Source organism: Sylvia atricapilla, chromosome 7 (assembly GCF_009819655.1).
Source record: "Sylvia atricapilla isolate bSylAtr1 chromosome 7, bSylAtr1.pri, whole genome shotgun sequence".
NCBI lineage: Eukaryota > Metazoa > Chordata > Aves > Passeriformes > Sylviidae > Sylvia > Sylvia atricapilla.
Window position 1 is genome coordinate 32,074,875 of NC_089146.1, and position 12,654 is coordinate 32,087,528.

The window sequence follows — 12,654 nt, forward strand, 5'->3', positions numbered from 1 at the left end:
ATCAAGATAAAACCAGCCTTGGCGTTTTTTAGTCTCTCCCACTGCACAAATAACAACTCTAAGTGGTTGGCACGTTTTCACCCAGGCCTGGCTGTACATGCACCTCCCTACAGAATCAGAGCTCTGATGCCTGTGCCTTCTAAATTTGTTAGAAGACAATGGGATTTAGTTAATTTGATTGTTTTTAAGGACTTGTTTTTTCTTATTCTGTTATTTGTGCTAGGTTACCTTTTTATCTTCAATCTCTAAGAACATTTTTGGCTGTCCCTGAACTCTCTATACACAGACCAGCTGTTACTGCTGAAACCCCAGAGCCATCACCTGCCCAAGGGGAAGGTGAGACATCCAGGAGCTCTCCAGAAGCTGCTTCCTCTGGCTCCTGGGCGCATCCCTGACGCTGAGGTAAAGCTGCTGGGCGTTGTTGTGGCAGGCCTGGCACACGCCGTGCTCGATGAGGAACACGCGGGAGCGGAGGCAGCTGTTGCTGGAGCGGATGGAGAAGTCCTCCTGGCAGGCGTGGCAGCAGAAGCGCGTGTCCCAGGCGCGGCCGGGCGCGGGCGGAGCTGTGGGCTGCTGGCAGCTCAGACACAGCGGGGTCCCCTGGCTGTCCAGGGCCTGCAGGTACCCTTTGGACAGGGAGGAGTCTCCCTCAGTCTGCCCTGCAGGAAGGGCCGAGGGGTCAGCTCCGCTTTCTGACAGCAATCTGATGGCAGAGAACAAAGTACGGCTCTGGATGAACGATGTATTCAGCAGCCCGGCTCATGGGGGGTTTATGCACTGTGTATTTCAATTAGAGATCTTTTATGTTCTGAAAAATTATTTTAGCTGAAGTAATACCTTGCTCGGTGCAAATTCTTTATGTGGTTTACATTTGCATTTAAACAAAATTTGGCAATATAACAAGGCAGATTTTTCTTCTGCACATCTTACTACACTCAGTTATTAGCTGAAATAATGCTGTATTTATAAAGACATGGTCCTTTCTATCAGGCATGTACACAGACAAAAGTAATATATTTCAGCCCCCTCTTTAACAGAAGTAATAAGGTCAAAGGGAAGATCCTGGTTTCTCTTTACAATCTTTATGGCAGTCTATCAATTTTTACTCCAAGTGGGATACAGAGTGCGTGTCTAAGAAAATCTTTTAAAAGGGCAATTCCTTTTTGGAATTTTCACTTTTTTTGCTCCCTTTTTTTAATTTAAATTCTGAGGCAAAAGAGGAGCAAATTCTCTGCCCCCATTTTGATGCTGACCTCACAGGAGGGCTGAGCTGACATTCTTTTCTCTAACTGAATCACATAACTATTCTCTTGTTCTGTTTCAGTCAGACTCAGTTAATTAGCAGCTCTGTCAGCAGACAACAGATGAAATCTGAATTGTTAGAAGAATAAAACAGAGCTCATTAGCACTACAGCGAGTTTCTTACCTAACTACTGTACTTCAGCAAAGCAGAACACTCATAGCAAATAATTTTACTACCATTAAAAAAAAAAAAAAAAAAAAAGTGGCAAAAGAACTTCATCATCCTACTGCACTAACAAACCTACTTGGTGGAAGGTTGAGGAGAAGCACCTTTGTCCAGAGCAGCCCCCATGTCCTTGGAGATGAGGCGAACGCTGCCCCCGCTGTTGCTGGCCTTGGAGAGCGAGGCTGCTGCCACATCCTCCCTGGTCACATACCTGAGAGTGACAAACCCTGTCAGCAAAGGGGGCAATCCCCCTCCAACAACACCACTCCGGGCTGTAGCGAGATTGGTACGGCACATTACCTCAAACATTCCTCATTTTCTGGATGAGAAATGAAGAAAGTTTGGGAAAACGTGCTTCATATGCTTCCATATTAAATATCTTCTTTAAAAAGTGAATTCTAACCAGTGAACAGTAACTTGGTTTGTGTATAACAATTAAAAAATGACTGCAATTTGATACTGCCTGACAGTGAAACCTGAAAGGCGTTTTGTTTCAGTTAGGTGAAGTCTCAGTGACACTGAATAATCCAGGAAATTTTACAAGCTTTGGAGGAATCCGTGCTCCATTAGTTATGTTTGATCTCCCTATTTTATTTTCATCTGAAACCCTGTAAAATGCAACTGCTCTTAGTTAAAAACTTAAAATTGCTTCACAGAAACCACTATTCAGACAACTTCTGAGGAGATCTCTGAACTGATCATCTGCCAAACCCCATCTTACAAGGCTGCTGTAGGTCCTGGTGATTTTATAACACTATTCACAGATTTTTTCCTTCACTTTATGGAAGGACACAATCAGGCAAGAGGTTAACAAACATTTATTACCCTCTGCTTCTTATATTACTGGAATTACAAACTACTTATTTACTTAATTCTTACCTACAGCCAAAATAGAGTGACCCTGAGGAATTTAACAGTAGGTGTTGAGGGGAATAATAAAGTTTTAGATGGTTTGCATGACATGTTCTGTGCAGAGCAATGACAACACTGAGGCCACAAATGTCTGTCAAGGAAAACCATATCAGAAAAAGGAAAGAAAGGGAATCAAAGGTACATTTAGGTTTTAACAAGAATCAAACACCAGCTCTTTTCAATCAAACACTCAGCAAAGAGAGACACAGTTTTGAGAAATGTCATCCACAGAGAACAGAACTGCTTAAAGAAAAAACAAGAACTGGAAAGGGTTAGAGTTGGATGTGAATTATGAATAAAACATCTCATTGATGGCAACTAATGATTGATTTCTGCTTCCTCGTGGGGAAAACAAGATGCTTTGACCTTACTTTTCTGTTGAGGCCCTGAGGTCAGGGTTTGTCCTTTAAAAACACCTGGCAAGTTCCAGATGTTGAAACATGCAGTGCAGCTGCTGAATGGGGCACAGAGCTGGGCAGGGAAGGAGACACTTCCAGCAGGTTCACCAACATGCCTGGCTGCCTCTGTCACTCTGTGACAGGCAATCACTGACTGTCCAGCTCAGACTTAGCATCATTACACTGAAGGTCACATTAAATAAATCAAACTTTCTGCAGTCATTAGTGGGAGGAATTAAAACCAAACCCCACATACCTCTTTGTGCTGCTGCCCACTGACTGCTTTTTAGACAACTCCTCTGCAGCATGAATGGGACTGCAGAATATCTGACCACTTTTTCTGACAATCTTCTGTTTCATTGCTGTTAGATGAGTCCATTCTTTCACAAACCTCAGGATCTGGCACAGAACACAACAGTCAGCAGCAGGACAGGCTTTGCACAGAGCTAATTACATTGCCAATTGCATTCTACACTGGCTGAAAACAGCTCCTACAATCAGAGATGGTACTTTCAGGTAACTCTTCACACCCTCCCCTGATCTGTGGAACCCACTCAGTAGCTGCTTCACACAACAGCTGGTGAATCAGGCAGGTATCCCCATTACAAATTTATATTCCAACCTTGCTGGAGAACCTACAGAAAGATTCTGTTTTGTTCCTACATGATGGTTTTCTGCTTGGAAATTCTGACTTTAATTTAAGCAGATAGTATTTCTCATCCAGTTAAAATCTGGATTTCCTTACTTGAGTACTTGTGTTTGCAGTGTTCTTCTCAAACCCCATTATGAATGGGATCTTTATTCCTCAATTAACTGAATTAACAAGTGGAGCTGTGCTGTCGCTGTTAGGGACATGAAAGAAGGAAGCAGGCAGCAGGAGGTCAAGCAGGAAAGCTCTCTCTTTATTTTTCTGACTCCATCTTAAATACCTTTTACAAGCAGGCCAAAGATTGGCTACACAGGTAGCCACCTCTTGGCCCTCGTTGGTGAACATCACCATCAATCATCTTTCTCCTCTCAGGGGAGAAAAATGTAAACAATAGATAAATTCTAAAAATATACATAGTTTACTTGAAGCTGTGTGAGAACAAATGCTAACAGTGAAAAGCAGGGAAACTTGAGGCAACACTGTGCCTGACACTGCTTTGAAAACTCAGTAGACCAAAGGGAGAGGGAGAATGAGAGCGGAGGCTTGCTCAGGCCTGCAGCTCTGATACAATCCAGAACATTCTTATTTAGTCTCCTCCATTTAATTCAGAACCTTTAGGAAGTTATTTTGTTGACTTATGAAAGTTAGTAACTAATCCTGTAAATGAGGAATGAAATGATGCCTGGTTGATTCTCTACTGCAATGTGAACAGGAGGCATGATAATTACTAGAGTAATAGACTACATAATTAATATTCACATTAACATCTGTAAGACTGCTTTGATGAAACTGCTTATATCCCAAGGCCTGGCTGTATTCTGCATTTATTTTTTAAAAAAGTAAGTAATCTTCTTCTGCATTAAATATTATATTGCTGTGCCAGTAGAACTTGTTCTTACCAATGCACGATTTTTTTTATTCTGGAAAGTCTCTGGTAAATCTTCCCAGTTATCCAGCTGTATGTCCAATGGAATGAAATTATGATTCAGTGGTTCACCATCCTAGACAAACAAACAGTTTTGTTTACAGATGCAGTGTAGCACAATGTAGAAAAAAGTAATCTGTTTCAAGTGAATTCTCCTCCCTTCCTATTAAATTTAGTCTCTCAAGGTCAAATTTTTCCAGAATTAACAATAAGGCACAGAGATAACAGCAAAAATGTAAGAAAGATGATTCATATTAATCTGCCTAAAAGTAACAAGGCTGAACATTTTAACTTTTAATAGATCTGATTTTTGTTCTTTGCAAATAGTTCAGACAGACACACAAACTGCCTTATATTAAACTGAAATTACAATCCTCTTGACTGAATTCTAAGGGAAATGAATGATTTGAGATAGGAGAATGTCACTTCATTACAATTTAAAATAAGAAATCTTGAACATTGTTTATCATACTTCATTTTGATGTCTGAAAAAGTTCTCCGCTTAATTTTTAAAGGAATAAGTTCTCCCAGTGGGTACATCTGGCCAAAGAACTTATTGATGATTCACATGCATTTGAGAGGAGTCAAAGCAGAATTCCCTGGTGTCTCACCATTCAGCAGATTTTGTGCGGTATCTGGAACAATTCATCTCTAATCCCAGCAAAACCCACACCAGACAATTGCCCAAACCCCACCTAAAATGCATCTTTGTCTGAATAAAACATGTGAAGCTAGGCAGCAGCACACATTGTAACAGATTTTCAGATACAAAGGGACTTTTTGACTCTTTTGACTTTACTTTCTACGAGCTGCACCAGCCTCACAGAAATGTCTCATCCCAAAGACTTGCCCTCAGTTATCTGTGCTGCTTTAGTGGCACCTGAATACACTGATTCACTCAGTAATTTGGAGAGACCTTTCCACTGAACTTTCCTATCACTTGAAAGAAGAAATTGGCAAGTCCTGACCTCCCCTTGAATAACGACCTGGAAAATTCCCAGCTGCTTGTTTCTGTGCCAAATCACCACTGCAGAGAAATGATAATGTGCTTTATTCAGAAAGTTACTGACTTACAACAGCGCCAATGTTGAGCTTTCTGAAAATGTCGTGGCAATATTTTAGTTACTTAATGTGTCAGGATTTACTGTCATTTTAAATTTGAATTTTGAATGTTATTCCATTCAAGTTATTTTGTGATAAGACACTGTAATAATAAAAAAGGAATTTTAAACAACTGTCACTGGCATTTCTAACAGATGCTTTCTTGTATAAGCCCAATTTTGTAAGCCAAGACAAGTTGGAAGTTATGTATCTAAGGAATGATTACTTGATTCCACTGAGAAAAAACCCTAGAGTAATAAACTACCTAATTTTTGTACATTTCAGTTAATACAAAAATATTAATGCTTTTACATCAAACATAGCAAAGGAGAGCACACAGAAACATTTCATAGGGCAACATTTTCCTTTGCAATTTTAAAATGACAATAACCATCCACATTTCAGGTTTACCTTTGTATAGAGGTGGACTCTATCAGTATTCCTGCTTGCACAAAACATTAGCCCATCATATACTTGGAATGTGTTTGATTTATCTGCAACAGAAAAAATGTTGGCATTAGGGATTTTTAATCATTCAATTCTACTCTGACATTAAAAAAAATATTTAAATATGTATCTAATTCCTGAACAACAGAGGTGCAGAGCTCAAGCAGCAAACTATTAAGGTATTTATGTCTTTTATTTTTCTGTTTCTCCTGAATGACCCATCATCTGTTTTGCCTGTGTCCACGTTCCCAGCTGCTGGTTTGCTCCAGGAGCTGTGTGGAAAGGCTGGGCTTATCCAGCATCAAAATTCAACAAATGGCCCAGGCCACATGACAGTCTCATGCTGGTGTTTGTGCTTCTGTGTTTAAGAGGGGTAGGTTTTGATTTAAAAGCCATTTTTCATGCCAGAGGTATTTAATTCGGTTTCACAATGGGATAGAATTGTTCTTTCAGAGTCACACTTTACCTTCCCCACATTCTTTTTCACTTTCTTCCTTTTCAGTGCCAACAGTTTCCTGTTCTCTGATTTCAAGAGACTGCTGGCTGCCCAAATTTCCTCTTCTGCCTTCAGCACTGCCCTCTGCTCTCTCTCCATCTCTCCTGGGCTCCTCTGACACTCCTTCCTCAGTCTGGCTCCTGGGAGCTTCACCATTTCTCTCACCTAAAGACAGAGAAACAAGCACAGTGATGATCTGTGTTACCTGGCAGGTACACCTCCCTGAAATACAAAGAAATGGCTCTGCATTCTCTAATGTTATTATGGTGCAACCACTTAGGAAGTTAGAGCCAACTTTAACAGCAGAAGAACAAACACGTGGAACAAAGCTTTTAATTTATGTAATCCTGTGCGCCTAGATTAATGTCAAAATATTTATGTAATAAACAATGCAGTTAGAAATTCTATATTATATACAGTTATTGTATACCATAAACACACAAAATAGTTTTCCAGGCATTGATTTAGAGCTGTGAAACTCAGAAGCTGGCCTGATTTCAACAACCCCAGACATATCAATAAATAAAAAAGGGAAAAAAAAGAACCTTACCCATGGCTTTGCAACTGAAATGACAAATACCAGCATAGATTTATAAAAATGTTTCATTCATTTTCCAGATAGCTTAAATAAATTTAAGTAAGAGAAATCTACTGTGAGCTGGTAGAGCAAGAAAAGCCATATTTTTCAGATAATGTCTCTCATGACAATACACAATGCTCAACTTAATAAAACTCCAACACCACAGCACTTAGTTTTGAAAGGTAAAGAAAAGTTTTGCTGTTTAATTGTATTCAGAATAACCATAAATCTCCAGGAAGATGTGAGGGACATTTGCTGCAAAGAAAACAGAGGATGTATTTTTCCTTACGTAATTTATATCCTGTTAACATTTTATGGGCATTTTTCACTTGTTTCAAGTTAGACTCGTGTAAAAGATCCTTGGGGAAAGCAAGACTAAGGAGGATCACTTGAGGAGTATTTGTTCATGTGAAGACACAATTCTTCATATTTTCCTGGACTTCTGTGTAGTCATAGGTTCAAGAAAATTGTGTTTTCTGAGCCTGATCACAGCTGCAATGAAAAATGCACCTTTCCCTCTGCAGCAGCCCTTACTCACCATCCCTGCTCTGGGGGCAATGGCACATCTCACAGTAAGGCAGCAGAGCGTTGTTCATGTAAGTGCAAGCACTGCAGTGCCAAACTTCATTGAAAGCTGCACTTTCACTTGAAGTACTTAAGTCACAAGGATGGAGTTCACTGTTTTTTTCTGAAGACAAAGAAGGCTTTTTGCCAGTCAAAGATGTTTTCTTTTTATTCCTGGAGCTGACTGGGGTCCATCCACTTAAGATCTTCGCTCTTTTGGCTTCGTGTTCACAAGTATCTTCATCACAAATTGTCTCCACCTCACTTATCCTTGTGGAATCCAGGTTTTCATTGCTCTTCTCTGCTTCCTCTTCTTTTGTGGCTGCAGAAGATTCTGAGTCATTATGTAACAATTCATCACCACCAGAAAATCTTCTGCGTTTCTTCTCCGTGGAGGATTTGGGGGAAAAGAAGGAGCGTATGTCATGCTGTTTGTCCTTTTCAAACTAGGGAAGAGCAAAGGAACAGGAATCACAGAATCATTTAGGTTGGAAAAGACCTCTAAGCCCCACTTATGACTGCATCAGAAACTGTTCAACAAAAGGTATCTTTAACAAAAGGTACCTTCAAAAACAGTGAGCAGGAAAAGCAAATCAACATTCCTCTCCTGATTTCAGAAAGGTATTTTCAATATTCTCTTGAAAATTTTGAAATGGCACTACCAGAAAACAGATACACAGGAGCAGTAAGCTGTCTGCCTTTTTTGAAAGATGTTCATTACAAGGCAGGGCTTTCAAACACTGTTTTAAATATTAGTCCAATTAATTCACCACAGTTAACAAAGATGTCATTTGAACAGAAATTACTTGGTCTTATCTGACTCTGAGGGTTGCTCAGTCACCTAAACAGAACATAAGGACCCATCAGAAGATGTTGATGACATTTATTCCCCACAGAGCACTTTTCCCAACTTCACCTAAGTTTAAAAATGGAATTTGCATTATTTTTTCCTACTTTTTTGGTGCTTCTCCAGTAGTAGTGTCTGAAGTGCACTGAAAGCTGAAGCAAATGGCTATTTTATTTCTTTTTAAAGTGAAAGGAAACAGAAAAAACAAAGTGTCAAGTCTTACATGTGTAAACAGAAGTCCATTAGGGGGATCTTCTAGACTTTCATTTGGGGTCCAGGTCTCAGCAAAACTCAAAAAATCCCATTTGTCCTTATCACCTTCTTCAGCCTGCATTTTCTCTTTCTTGCCATTCAAGGTGCTGCCTGTGACTTTGGCCTGCAGGAAGACAATAATGGTAAGTGCTGTATTTAGCACACTACAACCAGTGAAGCTGCACACAAAATGTCAATACTTATTGAAGATAAAAGAGAATATATTCACTGTGTACATCTCAAACAGCCTTGACATGTTTTGCTTGGCATGTGGAGACAAATACAGGCAGAATTATTTAGTGACAGAACTTGCAAGGTAAATTGATGTTGAATTACTGAGCCCCACCTGTGCCATGTTTAAGAAGCCCCATAATGCACCAGGCAGAATGAGTTTTAAGGACCCTTCCAACCTAAACCATTCTATGGTTCTCTGACTGCTAACAACAATTGGGTGATAGTTGTGGAAAATGGCTACAGAATAAAAGATTAGTGTAATCTTGGATCTACTGAAAAAGAATTACCTGAGAATGCCTCTGCCTCTCAGAAGAGAAGTTTTGTTTAGGCACAACATTCATTCTACTAAAAAAACCCAACCCACAGCAAATTCTAGCTGTTAAGAGTGATCAGAATGCCTGAATGCCTTAAAATTGTAAACTGAACAACAACAGCAACAAAGAGCTAGAAGATAAAACAACCATCTCCTGTGGATATGAAGAATCCCGTTCCCCTTGGCAAAAGCTCATTATCTTTGCATCTTGAATGAAGAGCAAAAAGCTAGAAAAGTCTACATCAGAACAAACAGGGACATTTTGATGATCACAGAATCACAGAATGTGTAGGTTGGAAAAGACCTTCAAGATCATCGAGTCCAACCCAGCCCTAACACCTCAACTAAACCCTGGCACCCAGTGCCACATCCAGTCTTTTTAAACACATCCAGGGACAGTGACTCCACCACCTCCCCGGGCAGACCATTCCAGTATTCAATCACTCTTTCCATGAAAAACTTCTTCCTAATATCCAACCTGTATTTCCCTTGACACAGCTTAAGACTGTGCCCTCTGGTTCTGTCAGTTGCTGCCTGGAGAAACAACTGGAGAAACGATCAGCAATTGCAGGTGTATCCATTTATCTCAGCGTTCCAGCTGAACCAGACTGCTGTGGCACTGGAGTGCAGCCCCCAGCACAGCCCCAGGGCACACCCACCTTGCGGTTCAGCATTGCCCACATCAGAGTGTCCATGGTTCCCTTGGCAATGAGGAAATGGATGTTCACAGAGCTGCACTGCCCAATGCGGTGGGCTCTGTCCTCTGCTTGTTTGATGTGGCCTGGATCCCAGTACAACTCAGCAAACACAACGTGAGTGGCAGCAGTGAAGGTTAAACCCTAAGCACAATAAGGGAGAGGTATTCTTAAAAAAAAAAATATATAGCCACACACAAAAATTGATTATCTGATTGTCTTTAGCTTTAACAAGCTAAAGGTTGTACAGGATATTTTAATATGGAAAAAAGTGGTTGAGGTGGTTCTCAACAGCAGATGGGTTTATTTTACTGATTCTTCCTTGGGCCTCAAATTCAAAAACTACTTCAATATTGTGCAAAGACTGCACATTGCTTTTCATTATGGAATAACATCTATTTCTTATTAATCTAGTGCTTTTAGAGAAATGGAGTTTTTCTAATTATTCAAGAGTGAGATATTGCTGCTTATCATCATTTAGCTCAAGTAAATTCAATTGAGGCTTAGAACAGTTAACATGATTAGTGCAAAGGAATGAGCACAGGGTCTACAAAGGACAAATGGCACAAAGATAAATTGCCTTCAGTAAACCACTTCAGTCATCAATTATTTCAGCAGCTATTTTCTTCAAGTGGATTAGTTCACACATTTTCTGTTTTGCCCCACCTGACCAGCTGCCTGAATACTCAGGATAGCAACTCTGGTTTCGGGGTCCTTCTGAAACTGATTGACGAGGTGAATCCTCTCTGCAGAGGGAACACTCCCATCTATTCGGATGTAGCGAGCCTGAAACACCAGAACAGAGACTAACTGACATCTTCAGTGTCTGTTTTCAGACCCAATCCCTCCCTGTCCCCCAATAAAAATAGGAAAAGGACTGTTCTGTTCCTGTCATGGGCATCATCAGCACTCCTCTGCCCTTTGATTTAAAATTAAGTCTCTATCTAGGGAAGTGTAGACTTTGTATTTGCTGTTTGCAAAAGTACAAGACAGAATGAACATGGTGTCTAAAATGGAATATTACACAGAAGAATCTGGAATTATCCAGACACCATTTTTTTAAATTCCAAGCAGTTAAAAAGAATAAAAATACAAAATAGCAGTTAGCCACCATTCCCTAGCAATAGTTAAGTGTCCATGATGCAAATAAGGTGAAAGTTGTCTGCAAACATTTTTACTGCTCCAAGTTAAACATTCAGGTGGGATGATAGGATGCAGTTAAGACCCCTCAAAAAGAAACAGAAGCATAGTGGTAGAAAAATTTGGAAAACAATTGCCTACAACATTGATTTAATAATAATAACGTCATACCAGATACAAGTGTGTTTACATCATCCTTAGACACAAAGCAGTTCTTCAGAGCCACATGACCCCTTTTAATCCAGTGGCACTGATCCATATACACACAAAATCCTTCCACTGCTGTACTCGTGTGCAGTTCTGCTGGATTCAAACAGAGCTGACAGCCACGTGTGTAAGTGAAGGTAAAAGTGTGTGCACATTTGTTAAGGCTGTACCTTGCTCTCTATCACTGCCTCTGTGCAGGCTTGCAGCATGCTCAGGTGATGGGCAAAGACAAGGAACTTCAGTTTGTCATTGTCAAGCATCATTTTGATGTAGTCCTTGACTGCTCCTGCCTGCAGTGAGAGAGTGTTTTCGTTAGTGAGACACACAAAATGTTCAAAAAGACAGTTTTTATTTTCATGTCTTTCAATTCCTTGTAACATGAAAAGGTAAATTTCCATATCTTTTGTTACCCATGTAAGACTTTATTAAACACTGACATTGCTAAGAATCAAATAATTCAGATTAATTTTGTTTAAAAAAATAACACAACTTGATGTCTTTGAGAAACCTAACTTAGTCCTTCAGAGAGAGAAAAAACCCACACATTTATCCTCAGAAGATCATATAATTACATGGCACTTCTTCCAGAATAAGATGTAGATAAGCCCTCTTTTAATTCAGACATCATTATCTGGTGTTTTAATCCATATTTAAGAAAAACAAACATATTTCAAACACACGAGTTAATATTTAATCAGAACCTCTATATTCACACACACAAAGCTATATATCAAAACGGAGAGAGTAAATTTGATATGATACCATAATTGTAAAATACTGCTCTATTTAAGCATTCACAGAGATCTTCTGTGTCCAATATAATTTTCAGTAGCTTTTGCAAAAGCTATTAAAGGAATGATGACAGTTAATAACAAAATTTATCAGTGATCAAGAGTTAATGCAATGCACACTGCAGCAGTCTTCAGATTTCTTTTTTCATTGTAATGGGGTTCTGCCCATTCCATAAACAACAGGGGAAAAGGAAGTGTTTCTCCATGTCACGATTATAAAACAAACCAAATAACCTCATCTCGGGTTCTGGCCAACAAAACCAAGTTTATGAGGTTAAAAACACACACTGGATAAATTAGGGATATTAAGGAAAGACTTGCAGGCTCACCTTGGCAATGGCTGTTTCCTTATACATGCGTGTGATCAGAGTCATGACTTCAGAAAAGTGGCTTTCAGTGGCATCTGAACTCAGACTTCTCATTAATTTCTCCCACTCTGCAAAAGTGGCATTCAGATTCTAATTGGTAGAAGAGATCAGTGGTTAGACACAGAGTACAAAGCATGTTCTACCTTAATAGGTACATTTCAAGTGTGAAATCTTTAGGAAGTTTGGAGAACTCTATCAAATTTGGCTAAAAGTAACTGTAGGATTCAAAATCTATGGGAGAAGAAAACAGGAAAGATTATACTAGAA

The 12,654-nt window shown here is 39.6% G+C and overlaps 1 protein-coding gene across 1 annotated transcript in view; it reads right to left on the reverse strand.

Annotated features, from left to right (window-relative positions):
* ZRANB3 (zinc finger RANBP2-type containing 3) overlaps positions 1 to 12,654 on the reverse strand; it is a 39,809-nt gene that overhangs the window by 1,018 nt on the left and 26,137 nt on the right. The window contains exons 8-19 of the mRNA XM_066323150.1: positions 12,349 to 12,477; positions 11,399 to 11,518; positions 10,548 to 10,667; positions 9,846 to 10,025; positions 8,611 to 8,763; positions 7,515 to 7,986; positions 6,367 to 6,561; positions 5,865 to 5,947; positions 4,327 to 4,428; positions 3,035 to 3,177; positions 1,548 to 1,679; positions 322 to 703 (exon numbers count right to left, since the gene is read on the reverse strand). Of these exons, the coding sequence (XP_066179247.1) occupies positions 322 to 703; positions 1,548 to 1,679; positions 3,035 to 3,177; positions 4,327 to 4,428; positions 5,865 to 5,947; positions 6,367 to 6,561; positions 7,515 to 7,986; positions 8,611 to 8,763; positions 9,846 to 10,025; positions 10,548 to 10,667; positions 11,399 to 11,518; positions 12,349 to 12,477 (2,211 nt within the window). The remainder of the gene's footprint in view (positions 1 to 321; positions 704 to 1,547; positions 1,680 to 3,034; positions 3,178 to 4,326; positions 4,429 to 5,864; positions 5,948 to 6,366; positions 6,562 to 7,514; positions 7,987 to 8,610; positions 8,764 to 9,845; positions 10,026 to 10,547; positions 10,668 to 11,398; positions 11,519 to 12,348; positions 12,478 to 12,654) is intronic.